General features: G+C 37.7%; 1 protein-coding gene across 1 annotated transcript in view; it reads left to right on the top strand.

Annotated features, from left to right (window-relative positions):
* Htr1f (5-hydroxytryptamine receptor 1F) overlaps window positions 1–12,632 on the top strand; it is a 156,816-nt gene extending 144,184 nt beyond the window's left edge. Inside the window, exon 3 of the mRNA XM_021185292.3 lies at window positions 11,476–12,632. Coding sequence (XP_021040951.1) covers window positions 11,511–12,611 — 1,101 coding nt within the window. The 5' untranslated portion in view covers window positions 11,476–11,510 and the 3' untranslated portion in view covers window positions 12,612–12,632. The remainder of the gene's footprint in view (window positions 1–11,475) is intronic.
* The last annotated feature ends 8,174 nt before the right edge of the window (window positions 12,633–20,806 follow it).

The raw sequence follows: 20,806 nt of genomic DNA, 5'->3' as shown, positions 1-20,806 counted from the left end.
CATCGTTTTTGCATAATTCCCAAAAAGAGGCAGCTGTGAGGCTGAGACCCTCTGAGCTAATTGTGCTGGAGGCAGGAATTCTGGGAAGGAAAAGTATCACAAAAGGGAAAAATCATTCTTCCTATCTCATTAGCACAGTTCCAGATCGTCTCTCCTTCCTGAGGCAAGAGTTTTACCCTACTGGCCCTTCCCTGCCTCTGGAACAGGAGTTCTGCAACTAAGGGACACCTTCAGCAAAGCCTTTCATCATTGTGTTTGAATAACACTAACATACAAAGGTCCCAACTACTAGTCCAAATAGCCCAAATCTGAGAAGCGGAGAAATTCTGATACATTGCATCATTACCGACTCTCGTATCAGTAAGGAAGACAACTTGTGGCAACACTTGGTTTCAGAAGATTTCAGTCCACCACTCCAGAGATGCTGTGGAGGGCAGCTCCATTCGTGATACCAAGTCTAGAGAGAAGGGTTTCCGTATACAAGGCAAGCAGATGGAACCAGACTAGACACAGCTAAGGATATGCCATTCTATAAAGGCATGCCCTATCTATAAAGGTCCCATCCGAGAATCCCACAGCCTCCCGAATCCACCAGCTGGAGAACAAGCACTCAAAATATAAATCTGCAAGGGATACTTCAGATTCAGACCCTAACAATAATATTCTCAATAACTAGCCAAAATTATCTGGGTAGTGGCAGCACACTCCTTTAATCCCAGCCAGCACTCGGGAGGCAAAGACGGGCAGATCTGTGTGAGTTTGAGACCAGCCTGGTCGATAGAGTGAGTTCCAGCATAGACATAGATATACATAGAAATCCTGTCTCGGAAAAAAAAAATAGCCAAAAATGTATTGAGAAGATCAAACTAATCCAAATTTGACTTGCTCTTCCTATCTCCACAGATTCAAGGCCAGCTTCAGTTACATTGTAAGTTCTAGACAGCTTGAGCTGCGGAGTTAAACCTTGTCTCAACAAAATACAGTAAAAAAGCAACAACAAAATGCTTCTTCTTTTTTTATTAGTGGAAGAAAGCCTGTCTCCAGACAAACTCTCATCAATAAAGAGAACCTAAAAGCCATCACAGATTTTAAAGAAATTCTGGGATGAAATGTTAAATTAGAAAGTTATTATTGGGCTTGACAGCTTGTAAGATGGCTCAGTGGGTAAGAGCACCCTACTGCTCTTCCGAAGGTCTGGAGTTCAAATCCCAGCAACCACATGGTGGCTCACAACCATCCGTAACGAGATCTGACTCCCTCTTCTGGAGTGTCTGAAGACAGCTACAGTGTACTTACATATAATAAATAAATAAATCTTTAAAAAAAGAAAAGAAAAGAAAAGAAAGTTATTATTGAGAATGCCAACATAATTGTAGCTGCTTGTGCTTAGAAATACTTTTGTTATATAATTTAATGTAAGTACCTTCTCTAGTATGTTAAGACAAAAAAAAAAACATTCTCTGCACTTCATAGACTTATATAAATAAATACACTATTGTTCGGGTTTTACTTTTAAAAATGGGGAATAAAGGAAATTGTATAACAAGGAGAGAAAGCCAGAGAAGAAGTGTAAAATTTATCCAGATCTTAGCAATTGTGGTAATAGACATTAGGCCTGTCAGATTAAAAAAGATACCAACTTCACTTTCAATTTCTTATTAGCAATATTTATTTTTGTCCGAATAGGCACAGCCTATGTAATCATGTCCATTGTTCATTCCTTACTTAAAATTCAGTTTTAACTTAACATTCTGAAGGATTTTAGCTTGTTAAACATGGCAGACTCAAGATGCTAAATATACAAATTGCATTTTAAAAAGACATACACTGAATAGAAGTATGAATGGTGATATTTTTTCCCTTTCGGGTATTACATTCATGGAGACAAAAAGGAAAGGGGATCCAAGCGGTGGTGATGCATGTCTTTAATCCCAGCACTTGGGAGGCAGAGGCAGGAGGATTTTTGAGTTCAAGGACAGCCGGATCTACAAAGAGAGTTCCAGGACAGCCAGGGCTACACAGAGAAACCTTGTCTTGAAAAAAAAAGAAAAAAAAAAAAAAGGAGAAAGAAAGAAAAAAGAAGGAAAGGGGAAGTAACAGGTGGTGTTTCCTCTCATTTGTTCACAAATATTTCCTGTTATTTTTAACCTGTTGGGATTTTTGTAGACAGATAAAAATGAGAGCCTGTCTGGGAACTCATAATATTTGGTAGCTTCTTAGGATAGCGACATTCAACATTCAGCGTGCACATGCTAATCCTGTAAGGATGCAAATCTAATAAGGAGGCCTCATTATACATCGCATTAACTACTTGGGGAAATGAAAATGGCTGGAAATTGGGCAGCCTCCACAGTGTTTTAAACTGCAATTTATATTTTTAAGCCACAAAATCATCAACAGCCTTGTTTCAAACAAATGTAAACTTTCTATGCCATAAAACTAATGATGATCTGAGATTAAAATTCATGAGCTAAGAGAAAATATGAATGGCTCTGTATTTAATCAATACATGAAATCTATAGTCAGGGGGACTATTTCCAAAAAACAGAAAGGAAAGTGAAAACATATGTGTACTGTGAGTTCATTCATTATCAGCATAGTTTTATTGTTTGGTTTGTTTTTTTTTAATCAGAATAAACAGAAATGCTCCTGAAACTAAGCTTTATCAATAGCATAGCTAGGCAACTTATTTCAGTATTTGTCTGTCAGTTTTTGGTTGTTTTTTTTTAAAGATTTATTTATTTACTATATGTGTGTACACTGTAGCTGTCCTCAGACACTCCAGAAGAGGGCATCAGATTTTTGTTACGGATGGTTGTGAGCCATCATGTTGTTGCTGGGATTTGAACTCAGGACTTTTGGAAGAGCAGTCAGCGCTCTTAACCGCTGAGCCATCTCACCAGCCCCGTCAGTTTTATATATACAGAATTTCTAAAGTATCTAATTAAATACATACATACACACACACATACATACACACACACACACACACACACACACACACACATGCATACACACACACACACACACACCAGGCCAGTGAGATAGGTCGCTGAGTGAAGGGTCTGCCATTCAAGCCTGATAATCTGACCCCAGAAGGAAGCCCACATTCAAACAAAAACAGCTGGATGCAGAGGAATGTAATCCCCACATTCCTAAAATGACCTGGTGAGACAGACAGCAACCTTGCTGCTAGCCTGGAGTCCACAGCCCAGACTCAGAAACAAGAGAGATGCTGCCTCAACAAAGCAGAAAAGGAAATGGAGCCCTGAAAATTGTCCTCTAACGTCCATACACTCTATACACCTACACCCTCATACACATGTGCATTCATACACCACACATACACACACACAAATACACACAACTACAACAACAATAAAATGAGAAAACACACACACAAATGAAAATTTGCTTGACTTAGAAAAGTCATTTTAAAGACAACCAAACTTCACTTGTTACCAAATAACTCTTAAGTAAATTCAGGCAGCCGTCTTCTTAAATTATGTCTTTGGATCTATAATTTAACCTAGTGGTCCTAACATATAATAGCTATGTAAACTTTATTACATATAGTACACATTTCTAAAGATATATATCTTTATACATATATGTATACATATATGTGCAGGTGCCATCAGAGTCTAGAACAAGGTATTATATCAGCTGGAGCTGGAATTACAGGCAGTCATGAGCCACCTGATGTTGGTGCTAGGACCATGGGCACCTACTCTCTGAATCAGTAAGTGTTCCAGCTCTCTAAATTACTTTCTTACTTTATATTTTATTTTTGTACTCTCTTGGCAAATTCCTAATATTCCATATAACTCTATGTAATTTAAACTTCTGTCATTTGCCTGAGGTTGAAAACACTTATTTTATACTCCAATAATGATAGTTAATTAAATTATCAATAAAGAGAAAATTGCTCTCTTAGGCAAGGGTTAGCAACCCATTTGCCTTATATCCAGATGAGTCCCCATGAGTGAGTCATTGCCCATGCTCACTAAAGCATCCTTGTTTTCCAGATCCTTGTTTCTCACAGTGGATGATTAGTATTTCCATTTGCTTTATCCATTTGGGACTAACCTATAGAGGCTGCCCAATGGTGATAGCCTTTGGTAGACAGACACACTTACACTTTCCTTTACTCATCCCCCTGCAGACCACATGGCACCTTTTGGAACATGAAAAGTTGCCTGCGGGAATGAAGATTCCCAGTCAGTACCAATTTGATTCCCCCACGTCCTATATCTGAAGGATGTGGTGTCCTCAGCATTTAGGTCTTATCAAGTTCTCGTGGATAATCAAGAGTAATTGCAATTACCTCAATCGCTTTGGGAGGATCTGCAGTACAGTCACAACCAGCAACCCAAGTATCACACACCTGGCACTGGGGTTTTATTTGGCAACTTCTGGGAAAAGTATTATCCCCCATGTAAGGAAACTCCAATTAAATAAAGCTTGTGCGTGCAACGTGTGTGTGTGTGTGTGTGTGTGTGTGTGTGTGTGTGTGTGTGTGTGTGTGTGTGTTTGTGAAGCTTATAAAACAATAGTATATAACTTTTTAAAGCATCCCTTCTGATAATTATGCCTCCCCAAACAATGAACACAAGCATAAAGAAAAGAAAATGTTTAAACATTTTAAAAATAATTAATGGGAATTGATCAATAATATTGATACTAAATATTTATATTCATTAAACATAATTGGAAGCAATTGTTCCTTCTCTGAAATTCATGTTACCTACTCTCTGCCTCTGTACCTAATTCCCTCACACATAATTCTCTCCCTATAGTTCTGATTCCACATTTATGAGGACGTTTGAAAATACCTTACTCAAAGCCCATGCAAATTCTTCTCTCGGGGCTAGAGATGGGCATCTATAGTAGAGTACTTCTCTAGCACTTGTGAAGCCAGAATTTAGTCACCAACACAAAAACAAAAAGCAAAAACAAACAAAAAACTCAGAATTGTGCAGCTTTGTGGCTAGCACGTCAAATTAATTAGTATGCAAACAGAGATAATTAGTAAAGAGAAACGATCAAACAGAAATGAACTTGGCAGAAGCCACTGAGATCTGGAAATTACCATAGGATGCCCAGCCTTTCCAGTCTCCTCCTCAGCTCCTTGATGACCCCTCTGGATGCCGCTGACTCTCTGTAATGGAGTTACTTGGTTTTGTCCTCCTTGTCTCAAACTGGATTGATTGGATTTTGTTTTTGATAAGCAACCATGCCTTTTATAAGCTCACTTCAATCCAATTAATAACTTGAATTTACAGAAGGTCTGGCTAGTAATACATTTCCATGCAAATATGCTCCATTATGTGGTCTTTAAAAAGATGTTCTGACATCTGTTTGGTAGTCATTTCCTGTGCCCCCTTTACCTATGTGTATACATATACAAATGTGCATATATGTGTATATACATATATATGTATGTATGTGTATAAAGTTAACTTCTACCCAAAAGAAAAAATACCAAATTATAAATAAAACAATGGAAAGTATAAGAGTGAAGCAGGTCAGATAAGGCCACAGTAAATTTAGGAGAATATGTGTTATTTCATATTAGACCTTGCATAGATACAAAAAGCATTTTGATAATATATGGCATCCCTTAAAATAAAATCAATTGGCATATGCCAGGATCACAAGATAATGATGATATTTTAGAACAAACCTATGAGTAGTCACTTTTGCAAGACATGTTGAAGACATGGGACCGGCAAAGATTTAGTACAAAATGCCAAAAATTAAATACATTAACTAAATTACTGTTACCTATTAAGCTGCTTTGAAATAATGTGGTAGAACTTCTTGATTTATCTAACTGTAACATAGTAACTAGTTGCCAATGTTCTCTTACCCTCTCACCATCTACTCTCACTGGCCTCTGGTGTTCACCATTCTACACTCAACTCTACAAAATGTACTTTTCGGGGGAGCCACAGGTGAGGTAGGATTTCTGTATGAAACAGCCCTGGCTGTTCTGAAACTCTCTTTGAAGACCATGCTGACCTCGAACTCACAGAGATCTGCCTGCCTCTGCCTCCAGAGTGTAGAAATTAAAGGCATGTGCCACCGCACCCAGCTCCAAGATGGACTTCTTTAAAGCTTCCTGTATAGGAGAGCTCATGCCGTCTTGCCATACCATGCTTGCTTCCTTTATCATAACCATAATAGATCTTTTTTTTAAATTCTCTTTCATAAGTGAAGAAAACTCCATTCACTAAATGCTAAGCATGTGATATTTACAAAATAATTTGCCATGATTTTTATGTAAAACACAAGAAACTTTATTCTCACATAAACAGAATAGAAGTCTACCCTCTCTACTGAGTAGGTCAAGATGTATCTGTGTTTATTTCCAGAGCAAAGATCTGAACAATAATGAGTAAGCCCCTAACCACATGAAGTATACTAAGGGAGTGATAGCTAAACATTTATAGTAAATCTTTAGCAACACTTCTTGCTGTGTGACTTTTATTATCTCTGCATTATAATAACGAAACTTGGTCTTTGAAAGCCGTTTTCCTGAGTTCATATTAATAAATGAGGAAGCAGGATGGTTAAGGACATTCTGTTGGATCCTGGGTTCCTCTCCCAGTGTGGTACTTCATACTGCTATAGTTTGAATGAATGTCACAAAGTTTCTATTGTAGAAACTTAAGTCCCAGTGTAACAGTGCTGGGGGGTGGGACCGCTCCTGAGCAGTGTGTTAGTTGTCATTTTTCTACTTTCATGAATTAATGCCCCTGTTGCAGGTGTATTTCATAATAGAAGTGAATTTTACACCCTTACTCTTTTTTGTCTATCTTCAGCCATGTGGGGGTGATGCAGTAAAAAGCTCTTGCAAGGTAACAGTCCCTTGCTTTTAGACTTCCCAGATGATAGATAGATAGATAGATAGATAGATAGATAGATAGATAGATAGATAGATAGATATAGACAGACAGACAAACAGACAGATCAACACTAGATACACAGATAGATAGATGGAGATAGATAGATGATAGATACATAGAGAGATGTTAGATAGATAGATAGATAGATAGATAGATAGATAGATAGATAGATAGATAGATAGATACATAGATACATAGATACATAGATACATAGATACATAGATACATAGATACATAGATACATAGATACATAGATACATAGATACATAGATACATAGATGCATAGATAGATAGAGATGATATAGACATAGAGCCATTTAAAATAACCTAGTCTGCAGCATTCTGTTAAAAGAGCACAAAACAGACTAAAACAACTGCCTTGACATTCCAGTCTCAGACATAAACATAGGCTCTTATTGTCTTCACACCCCTACTTCTGCCATAACTTTCTTCTCCTCCTCCTCCACCCTCCCACATGCTTGGCATCCTCCTTATCTGAGTCTCAGCAAGAGTCAAAGAAACAGTACACACTGTACTGTACAGAAATATGCCTATTTGCTTCCTTTCCTGCAGCAAATGCTTCCCATATCTAAGAATTACACTGAAGTTTTCCCTAACATAGCTGCAATTTAATCCCCTCCTCCCTGTCAACCAGATGACTGAGCAGGTGTCCCTTGAAAGTAAGAATCAGAACATTTGAGCAATGTAATGTGCATCTATGTAAATACCTCTTAATATCACAATTGGTATCTTCAATTTAAATATTTTTAAAATTAAGGGATGGTGATATGGCTCAGTGGCTCAAAGCACCTGCAATGAAGCCTGATCACCTGAGTTCACAACCTGAAACCCATGAAGTAGACATAGAGAACCTACTCCCACAGGTTGTCTACCTAGCACCCACGTACACGATCAACCACGTGTGCTCCCATACATATACATACATATACAAGCATATACATACACACAAATAAATAATTAAATAAATGTTTTTAAATTTTGGCTAAATCTGTCTGATGAATCAACAAATTGGTGTCAATGACCAGCAGAGAATAGCAGTGTTCTCAAAGCACAGTCTTAGGTGCTGGCATATTTATTAGGGGGAGAGCCATTGTTAAATGACTAACCATGACTCATTTGCCTCTTGACAGGTAGAGAAAACTTTTCCATATGGAACAAAGCCACTGCTACAGTTGATTACATAAATCCTCCTCAAACATCACCATCTTTTCTCTAATAATAAGGCACAAAGAGAAAAGAAGGATGAAGAATTAATTTCAAATAAGCACTCCAAGCACGGTCACTTGAATCAGGGACTGGTTAGGAGATGAATCACTGAGAATACCATTGGATTAAGCAGTTTAATTAAGATCTTAGAGTTAACATCAATTTCTAAGCTAAAACCTAAAGAACGGGGAAGTAAAAAAACCTATCCTCAATTTGCCACCTGAAGTCAAGGAAGCACCCTCAGAAAACTTTCCCCCCAGATCCTCAAACTAGGTCCTCCCCAGAGGCCAGCCTGGAAAGATGCCGTGGTTTTCACATACACTGCATAGCAAATAGTAAAACACAGCTGCTAGGAAGGTAAAGAGGGAAATAATGGGGAGGAGGATTAATTAGAGAAGAATGGGAGCTTAAGACAGAGGTGGTTGAGAGAGAGAGAAGTAACATTGAAGAGGTTTGAAATAGCCATCTAGAAATCTACTATTTTATACATGTCCTAAATGTGTGAATGTCCATAAACAGATATTATATATATATACATATATACATATACACATATGTACATATATACATATACATACATATGTGTGTATGTATGCATACATACATATATACATACATGCCTTTAAAGGGTTTAATTGGGATTTTTACAGCTAATCACCACATAAAAAAAGAACCCACCAAATGTTTCTTAAAGGAATAAATAGGAACAGAAAAACAAATTCAAAGATGTAAGGGCTCAGAGTTGTACTGCCAGTAAAAGATTTTAGAAAGCAGTGTGAGTAATTGCTGCTATTTCATGTAGCAGCATGTAGTACTCATGGAAATCTGGCCATACCCACACTTTAAACATTCATCCTATGGAATATTTCCTTCCACTTGAAATCACATCTGATACATAACAAAATCTTTATTTTATAGAAAAAGACTTTAGAGAGCCCATGAGTGACATGGATCTGTGAAGGAATGCATCTCTCTTGGAGAGAATGGTAGTTAAGAACATGAGTTTCCTCCCCCTCCTTTAAGATCACTCCCCCCCTCCCAGCAAACCAATGATTCTAGATTCCTGTATTCTACAGACATTCCAAATCAAATGTACATATCAAAGGCTAGCTGTGTTTTCAATTTAGGGATATTTGTGATGTTTCTGTGCCTTTGTTTTCCAATTTATGAGGAAACATAGTGACTGCTTTCATCTCATGGAGCAACTTTAAGAAAATAAATGCGTTGATATGTGTAAAATAATATAGCACAATATTGTTGTTATTAAACTAATTTAATCCAATATGTATGTTTTCATATAGATTTTCATATAAGGTCTTGATAGACTTGACCTGACCGTCTTGCCTATTTATAATGCTATTATGAAAACTATTTGTGTATGACCTCATTAATTATTCACAGAAGAAAATAAATTAAACTATTTCCCTAAAAGCTGATAGTTTAGCCTGAGGACAGTAAAATTAGAAACAAAGCAAACTCTAGAATGTAAATGACCATTAGATTGAAAACATTATGTGTAATTAGGAGGTTTTTAATGCACCATGTGACTAGATCATCAAGTTGCCAATTTCTTTTTCTTTAATATTTTATTAGGTATTTTCCTCATTTACATTTCCAATGCTATCCCAAAAGTCCCCCATACCCCCCCCCACTCCCCTACCCACCCACTCCCACTTTTTGGCCCTGGTGTTCCCCTGTACTGGGGCATATAAAGTTTGCATGACCAATGGGCCTCTCTTTCCAGTGATGGCCGACTAGGCCATCTTCTGATACATATGCAGCTTGAAACATGAGCTCCGGGGTACTGGTTAGTTCATAATGTTGTACCACCTATAGGGTTGCAGATCCCTTTACCTCCTTGGGTACTTTCTCTAGCTCCTCCATTGGGGGCCCTATTTCTTATGCTGGCTGAAGTATAAGAAACTTGTAGGTTTTGACTAATGAGACTGCAGGTCTTCATAGACTAATTTTCCTCAGTAAAGATATTTGAAATTCAGAAAGAAGCCTGTGTTGTCGGGCAGAAGTGACACCTGTGGTGCACTCTATGTCAGGTAACCAGTCGATGTCCCTAACAATACAAGGACATAGAGTGGAAACCTGAACAGGAGTTTGGATGAAGAGTCCAGTGAAAGGCTGTGTTTAAATTGGACAAAGAAAATGATTTGTTGTATTTCTGTGTATAGGTGGCAGGAAAAATAAGAATAAAGGAAATTAAAAACCCAACTGTGTCTAGCTCCACTCATTTTCCTGTCTTCTTTATTGTCTATGAATATCACTCTAGAAGATTTATTAGTTTTCTAGATTTAATATTAGACAGGGTTCTGGTAAACGGCAATATAATTTGCTTGACATATTTATAATTCATATTTATATGTCACATAATTATGAAATATGACCAAGGTTTAAGAGGAGTTTCTGGCATTGAGTGCCATTTTGTTAAGGGTCATGTAAATGCTACAGGGTGACATAGAGAGAAATCAGTTGACTTATCCAACAACTCTCCTAGTTTTTAGCTGGTCCTCTTTCCTATGGCATTCATTTATGAAAGCCTATTTCCAGACAGCTTGTCTCATTTCATTTTCTTCTCAAAATAGAATTGCAGAGTAATTTCTTATGGCAAAATTGTGTATCAGGCAAACTAAAATGGAAAGTTATCCTTGCTTATAATACAGTCATTAAGTGTTGGTAGCTTTAATTCTGTTCTCATAATATTAAGTAAACAGCATTGCAAAGAAATTAATTTACAAGCTATTCAGAGGCCTGAAGAGATGGTCAGTAGGTAAGATCACTTGCTGCATAAGCATGAAGACCTGAGTTCAAGTGTCAGCACTTTTGTAAAAAGCTTGATATGGCTGAACATACATATAACTCCAACACTGCTGGAGGCAGAAACAGAGGATACTTGGGGTTTTCAGGCCACTAGCCAAGCAGGAAGATCCAGGTTCAATGAGACCCTGTCTTAAAGGAATAAGGTGGAAAGTGATACACTAGGATATCCCCTCTGGTCTCTGAGCACACTGTAAGAAACCATGCAGACAGACACACACACACACACACACACACACACACACACACACAGCCATGGGGAAATTATTGTATAATTGGTTAGTTTACTCACAGAAATTGCTTTATGTGAGAAAATTTTAATAAATGTTTTGAAAGTTACAATTTGTTACTTTTTGAATTAGATTTCTTAAGTTAGAAAAGTATGAACTCCAAGTTTTAGTCCATAGAATACTCTAAGAAAACATGCACATATTCTTTTTTTCTCTTCTAAAAAGAGGAGCACAATATTTGAAACTTTCTCTGAACTATGTTTCTCCCTCCTTTGTTACAGGTATTCATTCCATATATTAACATTTTAACAAAAAAATGGATTTTTTAAACACATCAGACCAAAACTTGACCTCTGAGGAACTGTTAAACCGAATGCCATCCAAAATTCTGGTATCCCTCACTCTGTCTGGGCTGGCATTGATGACAACCACCATCAACTCCCTCGTGATCGCTGCGATCATTGTGACTCGGAAGCTACACCACCCAGCCAACTATTTAATTTGTTCCTTGGCAGTTACAGATTTTCTTGTAGCTGTCCTGGTGATGCCCTTCAGTATTGTGTACATTGTGAGAGAGAGCTGGATTATGGGACAAGTACTCTGTGACATTTGGCTGAGTGTCGACATCATCTGTTGTACGTGTTCCATCTTGCATCTGTCGGCTATAGCCTTGGATAGGTACCGCGCCATCACAGATGCAGTTGAATACGCCAGGAAGAGGACTCCCAGGCATGCCGGCATCATGATTACAATAGTGTGGGTTATATCTGTGTTCATCTCTATGCCTCCTCTCTTCTGGAGGCACCAAGGAACTAGCCGTGATGATGAGTGTGTCATCAAACATGACCACATTGTTTCCACAATTTACTCCACGTTTGGAGCTTTCTACATCCCGCTTGTATTGATATTGATCCTCTACTACAAAATATACAGAGCAGCAAGGACACTGTACCACAAGAGACAAGCGAGTCGAATGATAAAGGAGGAGCTGAACGGTCAAGTCCTCTTGGAGAGCGGTGAGAAGAGCATTAAACTGGTCTCCACATCCTACATGCTAGAAAAATCCTTGTCCGACCCATCAACGGACTTTGATAGAATTCACAGCACAGTGAAAAGTCCCAGATCGGAGCTGAAGCATGAGAAATCTTGGAGAAGACAGAAAATCTCAGGCACCAGAGAACGCAAAGCAGCCACTACCCTGGGACTGATCTTGGGTGCATTTGTAATATGTTGGCTGCCCTTTTTTGTAAAAGAATTGGTTGTTAATGTCTGTGAAAAATGTAAAATTTCTGAAGAAATGTCAAATTTTTTGGCATGGCTTGGTTACCTGAATTCCCTTATAAATCCACTGATTTATACCATCTTTAATGAAGACTTCAAGAAAGCCTTCCAAAAACTTGTACGATGCCGATATTAGGATAAAAGAAACCTAATTTTAAAGTGCGGAGGCTTTATTTGTTGGGGGTGGGGAGGCAGGGATAACTAAATGAATGTAAAGTAAGAAAACATTTAAATTTTTAGAGAAAATATATTAACACTGCTAAAATTATAAGAGGATAAATTTATTTTTAATAGCACCAAGAAAATAAGATGTATTCATTTGGCCACAATTTTAATGTTCTCAAGATTAGGAAATAATTTATGCAGCTCAGCTCGTAATATTTTGTCTATGCAATATACCTAAGAAGCTAACTAGAAATACATATATATAATAATTGATAATATATATATTATCAATTACAATGCTTTCCAGGTTTATATGTTACAACAACTAGAGACATTTTTAACTAGCATCTTTCCACTGGTAATTTCTATGTCACTTCATTGCTTAACCACTAATTTATAGAAAAATATTCAATGCAATGCTACTATTGCCCCTTCTCCATCTTCTCCACTACAAAGGTGAAGATACAGCAACAGCAGCTCTTATTTAGCCTTAGCAGAGAAGATATGAAGCTCAGCGGCTTTGATAGTGTCCTCATATTTGGACAGTAAAAATAATCATCCAATGAGCTAAAAATGAAAAATATTTCAATATCCTGAATTTTCTACACATTTGCAATCTTACTTTGTTTAATATCAAGTTCTAGAATAATATTATCTTAACCATATGTCACTATTTAAAATCAAAGCCCCAAGTTTAGGGGAAAGGCTTATTATGCAATTACTGTATAATTGTTATATACATTGCCCCCTGTCTAGGAATCAAGCTCTAAACACTAAGGACCTTAACTAACTCACCGTAATTAACATAGTTCTAGTGTAAAATTTATTTTTCTCCACCAATATTATTAGGTCCAGTTTTTATAACTCATCTCCATATCTTAAGATCTGAACATCATTTCTTTTTTATTACAGAGAATATAATAAAAAAAAACTTAAAACTTTGCTTTGACTTTACAAAAAAATATGGTTTTCCTATTATAATTAGGACACCTTTCACAAATCAGGACCATTGGAAAACAACGTATTTGAAAAACAACACATACATTTGAAATGTAAAGAAAATATCTAATTAAAAAAAGAAAACAACACACCTCTTTAAGTTGCAACATTGTGTGCATTATAAAATATTCTTTCCTTGTGGAAAGAGTTTATTACATCACTTTATATATACATCTAGGAGACATTATTCTTGGTTTAACAGATATCTAGAGATGTGACTTTGTATAAGGCAATGACACATGTACTAGATAGAAAATACAGGAAACAATAAAATACAAATTCTTCCACCAAGGTATCTATAATCTAAAAGAAGGAAAAAATGCAGAACTCTACTAGAAGAAAATAAACAAGGGTCTAGCAAGTGAGTTCCATACATAGTTGTGATGGTATAGAGAAAAACTGATCACATCTGGTTGAAGAACATTGGGACATTTTCATAAACAATATATCTAAAATGTGTGTCCAGTAAAGTAGAATTTGAGCATGTGCAAATGAAAGTCCCAGTGCTGACAACTTAAAGAGTTCAGACATCATCGTGCAAGGCTTGTAGGATATGCCAAAAGTCACTAGCCATTTAAGGCTACAAAGGAAGTCCAATTCAAGGTAAACTTGCACATTGTGACTGGCTTTAATGGCGAGAAAAGAATAGTGCTGTCAATTTTGCTACTACCCTCGAGTTATCAATGATGATTATCAAAAATATGACAAGTGTAGGGCAAATCTGAAATACAGGGGTTTGGGAGAAAACACGTCTCTGAGTAGATCTGAGAAGCAGAGAAAATACTGGCGATAACTGACTTCTTTTTTTTTTTTTTTTTTTTTTTTTTTTTTTTGGTTTTTCGAGACAGGGTTTCTCTGTATAGCCCTGGCTGTCCTGGAACTCACTTTGTACACCAGGCTGGCCTCGAACTCAGAAATCCGCCTGCCTCTGCCTCCCGAGTGCTGGGATTAAAGGCGTGCGCCACCACGCCCAGCGATAACTGACTTCTTGCTAGAAACCAAACCAATAGTCGAGGTGATGAAGTGCTAAGCTTGATTCTGGCGGTGGAAATAAAATAGGAAAGAAACGGGAAGAGGTGACATAAGGGGGGATCCATACGTTATAGCCCGTAGGTCAGTAAAACAGGCTGAGCTCCTACAATCTGTGCCTGAAACAAGGAGATTAACCACAAGATCTCTCAGTAAACGATGACTTTTTCAGAAGTACAGAAAGCCAAAATGTGCCCAAGTCTACAGGCACTACTGACCACTTCCAGACTAAGCAAACCCTGTTAGATGAGTTCTGACCTCAGAACTGATAAATGAATGAGGTCCCCAGCCATGTGCTTTGTCCCCAGGGCACTCCGCCTCCGCTCTCATGCCTGTGTCTTCCCTCTCGTTCTCTTTCTTCTCTTTTACCCTCTCACTTGCCAACATTTGACTCTCTCTGTGACCTACTCAACCAAAGACCTTTCCACTGCCTGTCACCGCCTCCACTGCACGGCTGGGAAAACTCTTAAGAGAGACAAATCACTAACCATTTCAAGCAAAACAAGCCCAAACACAAATGCTGCCCTGAAATCTTAGTTGGAGCAAATCTCAGGTTGAGGGAGATAATGTCATAAGGAACGAAGAAGTTGCATTTATCTCCCTAGAGAGCTCAGGAGAAAATCTAGTTCACTTTCTACGTTGTAGAGTCATCATTTGATTCAAAGATGCTGCAACACACAGTAGTGTCAGTTCATCTGCATTTACCCTATAAGATGAGGTTGCAGGCTAATCAATAAGTATGCACTAATGAGTGAATCTCAGTGATATCTCTCAATATCTTTAAATGTTGTTAATGTAGGGGGCTTGAAATCTCCAGTTTGTACTTTCTTTGAAATCTGTGCAGTTGACAAGTCCAGTTAACGAGATAGACTTCTCAGAATATAAACACCTTATCCTTTAAATGAGAATTTTCTAAGTAGCTAAAAGCTGTCAAAAGGAAAAATAATGCAATATAATAGCTCCTTTCTTAACAAATAAGACAAAGGATGAAAACATAAATATCATCAAAGGTTATTAAATACAAGATAAAAGTTTCCTTTCTATTAGAATATTAATATAGTGGCACCATAAATTCCATCAAAGACTTTATTTTATTAAGTGATTGTCTAGATCTCTTCAAATGAAAGATATATTAAAAGAAAAAAAAATGACACCAAAGAAATAAGAAAGTTAAATATATAAAAAAAAGAAAGTAAAATCAATCCAATATGTCAGTACACATAGCTGTGTATAGACTGTGTTTAAATGTCACATGCTTATAAAACATGCATTTTGTTTTGAGTTTAATTTAAGAATATGAACTGTCTGGTCGATATGTTTTGGGGGGTTGTTTTGTTTTGTTCTTTTAGTTTTGTTTACAAGACCTGTCACAAATATCCAGTTAGTGGAAACTGATGAGCCCACCTTTAAGAACAAACTACCTTACGAATTTAGAAAACCATTCCTGCTGGGTGGTTGTGGCAAGTGGTGGTGCAAGCCTTTAATCCCAGCTTTTGGGAGGCAGAGGCAGGCAGATTTCTGAGTTCGAGGCCAGCCTGGTCTACAGAGTGAGTTCCAGGACAGCCAGGGCTACACAGAGAAACTCTGTCTCGAAAAAAGAAAAGAAAACCATTCCTATCTTTGTCTCAATGATGAGTTTGGTTCCCCAGCTGTCTGCACCTGACCCAACTAGGGTATCCATCTTCCTTGCTACATCACTGTGCCAGTACCAAGTTCATCTCCTTGCCATAGCCTAAGCCCTATAGCAACACCCTCCATTTTCATCTTGTGCCTTTTACCTAAATTTTCTAATAGAAATAAGTAGGAAAGCAGTTTAAATCCAACCGCTGTGAAATGTGTTTATTTGCTCCCCTAAAGTATCATGAAGGCAGACGGTGTCATGAACTCATCGCTGATAGGCTTGTCTCTGCTTCAAGAGTAAAACCGTTTTCTCATGAATTTACAGACTATTTATGATTTCTAGGTCAGAGGATCAGGTTTCTTAAAGCGTGCAGTAGAAACATGAAAGATATTTTTCTTAATAATTCCCAAAGTCCTTCAAAAGTAATTCTGCTTACTTTAAAGTGCAGTACATTAAAGTAACTTGTTCCAGATATGTGCTTCTCATATCTTCCTAATAACAGAATTCGTCATGCTTAGACCTTTAACATGCCACAAAATATCTCTAAAACCAAATTAATATTTTTGTCATGAATAAAGTAAATATTTTATAATGACTTGTCTTGGTCCTTTGAATCAGTTGACTTTCTTCAATTATGTAAAATAAGGAAACTATCACTGAGAGAAACATCAGCCAGCATTATAATGTCAGCTATTGATATGGAAGACCTTCTCCAAAGCACAGAGGTATCTAAAATCCACCTAGAATGGGTGGCATTAACATAATAATAATAGTAATAGAACCTTTGACCACAATAGAAATCATAAAAATTCCTCCTTAAGAAAAATATATACGGGCTGGAGAGATGACTCAGCAGTTAAGAGCACTGACTGTTCTTCCAGAGGTCCTGAGTTCAATTCCCAGCAACCACATGGTGACTCAACCATCTGTAATGGAATTTGATCCTCTCTTCTGATGTTCATGAAAACAGAGCACTCATATACATAAAATGAATTGAATAAAAGGAAAATTTATTCTTATTATTATGAACAACACAGCATATTCAAGTAGTTTTCTATTAAAGTTTGTGCTTAATATCAGTCCTAGTTTTTCCCATGGACAGTGCTACTTCTGCAAGAACATTAAGATCATCCTTCTGGGCTATTTGTCCCCAATATCTTCATGTTGGATTAATATTCCTAAAATACACACATTCAATGTGTATGCCAAAAATCAAACTTACAATTGATATGGTATATCATTATTACGTAGTTATGCTCTATGGCTGAGGCTGCTACCTTGAGGTCTCCCACTTTAACACAATTAATAAAAGAAAACTGCCATCATATCCCTCCCTCTACATGCACACATAGGATCCATCATCTCTGTCCCTCCCTCTACGTACTGACATAATAACGATAACATTGTTATATAATAGCGATATGCATATACCTGTTAGAGTGATAACTGTTGGGCTTGGCTATGAGTCGACTGTAACCCTAGAAGAAAGGACAGGAATGTACTAATATGTATCAGGTTATCTTTTTGCAAAGGTGATACTAAGACTACATGAGCTAGGGAAAAGAATTGTCTTAACTAAGTACAGCATTGAGTTTGAAGAGGAAGTGGGAAGAGAATTTCTTTCAAGAGAATGATGATTTCGGGTTTTTAAAACCTATGTGAATAAAATCACTTTTCGTGCTTGCTACAAATATGGGCACCTCAGTCTGTGAATTCAGGCCGGATCCTGTGCACCGGGATTTATCTTAGATGACTCCGGTGAAGGTTGAGCCTGGGGCTTCAGTTCTGAACAGCAGAGTTTTAAAAGACCCCAGCTAGTTAAGTGTGGGACTGTGGCTACAGGAACCAAAACAGAAATTAGCTCACCATTTTAGTAAAAGACAGAGTCAGAATTCAGAAAGTGACCTTACCACTAACACAAACGCAAAACTGCAGAAGTTGAGATCAAAACCACAAACATTGTAAATGATCATACATTTAGTTAAAAGTAAATAAAATAAAATACGCTCTTTACTCAGTGAGGATGTTGTTTAATTTCTCTAGAATATAGCACAAATTATGACTTAGGAAACAGCTCTTTTTACATAGGACACTCAACAATTAAAATCTCAAGAGGCTAAATTGGAGTCCCAATTCTTCTGATAACCTTTAACCTTAGGCAGCCTTCCTTCCGTCGAAGTTGGGAATAAGTGATAGTGAGAAGAGACAAACTCACTCAGAGACTAAAGGGCTGCAAAGCCTGAGTCACGGCTATTACTCCTTAGCACGGTAAGTCTGGAATGAGCAAGAACGTTGAACATGCAGACCCTCAGTGGGAGCCTGGGAGTCTGGAGAGAAGGGAGTCCACAGCACTGGGCTGCCTCCCACTCTCCTGGAATCTCCATGCCTAGCGAAGCACAAAGGCCCAGCAGCCTTACTTACCAAGCCTCACGAAGGCCACCCCTGTGGGCTCTCACTAGACGTCTTCCTTGCAACTTTCTCCCACTCAACACGTCTACAATCTTGGCATCGTCTAACTTATTCATCTTTGAAAACCATAACCACGTGTACCCCAGTATTAATCCTCACTGCCGATGAACTCAGAGATGAGCTCCCCTCCGTTCCAGGATTATGGTTTTGGTTTTATCTATTAAATGGTTAAAAAAGAAATTTTCATTTGAAAGGAGAATCTTGATGATTAAAGCAAAAAAAAAAAAAGGGAAGCCTAGATTTTAGCTTTACAAAGGTTAAAACACTAGTAAATTATATAAACCATTAATTTTTTTGAAGAAGGTAGTGTTGTCTCTCCATGGCTCCTTCCAGTACATATATATACTCTGCTGTGGCTTTTAGTCTTGGTATTAATAAGAAAAGAACACTTAGAAAATATCATCTCTTACTATCCTCCATGGTCCTAAAGGACGATGTCGGCTCTGGTCTGGTTCCTCTCTCCCCAGTCCTGACATTGTGAACATTGCTTTTCAGCCTTTGTTTTCCTTGTGAAATTACTTCCACTCCCTTGCAAAAGTGCCCTTCAAAGCACAGATCAAATGACATACTCGAAAGCTACTTCCTACTGTACTTAGTGACATGAAACATTATTTTCATTTCTTCCTCATCCACTATGAATACTCCAGTTTTCTGCATGAACATTTGGTTTTCACAATAACTAAAAATGGTAATTTCAAGTTACTTAAGAGACTTGTTTTCTTTTCTTTGTAGGTTTTTGGTAAATGTGAACTTGGTTTGTTTGCTCGCTTAGACCTCGAACTCACAGAGATCCTCCTGCCTCTGCCTCTGCCTCCTCCTGCCTCTGCCATATGAGTGCTGGGATTAAAGGCGAGCACAGCCACCTCCCTGCTGCCTGTTTGCTTTTTGAAACAAAGTCTCTTTATGGAGCCCTGGATGTTCTGGAATTTGCTATGTAAAATCAATGGCCTCAAACACACAGAGATCTACCTACCTGCCTCTGCCTTCTCAGGGCAAAGAAAAAAGGTGTGTACCACCATGCTTGCGCCATTACACTTAGCTTGTGGTTTTGTTTGGAACATGATCTCACAATAAAAATCCAGTCGGCCTCAAGTTGGAGATCCTCCCCCTGGACGTCCTGTATGTTGGGATTGTAGGTGTTGCCTATGTCCACATGGTTCCAAGCCCACTTCAATGCCGACCTCCCTTCTAAGAAAACCTGACTGAACTGAGCGCTGTTCTAGGAACTGCCTTAAATTGCTGGTTTCACTTTACATCTGTGTTTAATAAAGAAATGGACGTATGTTACTACAAGGAGGAGGCTACAAGTTGACTAACATTAGAAAAGGAGCCTTTATTTTTCAGTTATCAGGGGATAGCTCACTGACAATGACATACGTGAAATTCAAAGGCCAATAATTTTCAAGAAATGTCTGTACATGATGATGAATGTCAATGTCATTTATTATTCATCACTATGATTCATTATTATATATGCATCAATCTATAAACACAAATTGTCTATTCCTAAAGGTAATTTTTTATTCCTATTCTGAAATGGATGTGAGAAGAAAAACTAAAAACACTTGGTTATCTCAAAATTAAGTTATTGGCATCCAGTCCAACTAACATGAAACTAGTCCACCTCCTGCTTCCTGGCTGTGCCCAGGTCCCTTCTCTTCCTTCATTTATGTTCAGATGGTAGGGCAATGGTATCTCTGCAGCAGAGGGGAAGATACCATGAGTTCTTCAGTTCCAAAGGGAACAGTTCCATCATGGGAAATTCTAGAATTGACATCTCTGGTTTTAAAACTTGAGGAGGCACAGCTTCATCTGTTTTATTTAAGCTCAACCATCATAACAGAGAAAATACATCAGGTCCACAGTTTCTTCTTTGAACTACATGATTATGGCCCAAGTGATAAGCAGCTGCCCAAACATAAAAACTACCCTTCTCCTCCAGAAACACATGTCCAATCTTGGGGAAAATATAGTGTTTAACAATGGTTACAAGCCATTTTCTTCTTGTTCCACAAATGCCTTAGCTCTCCATTAGCTATCACACTCAA

This window comes from Mus caroli, unplaced genomic scaffold, assembly GCF_978045245.1.
Source record: "Mus caroli unplaced genomic scaffold, Mus_caroli_1 scaffold_17, whole genome shotgun sequence".
In the NCBI taxonomy this organism is placed as follows: Eukaryota; Metazoa; Chordata; class Mammalia; order Rodentia; family Muridae; genus Mus; species Mus caroli.
This window is presented reverse-complemented; position numbering and strand designations above follow the sequence as displayed.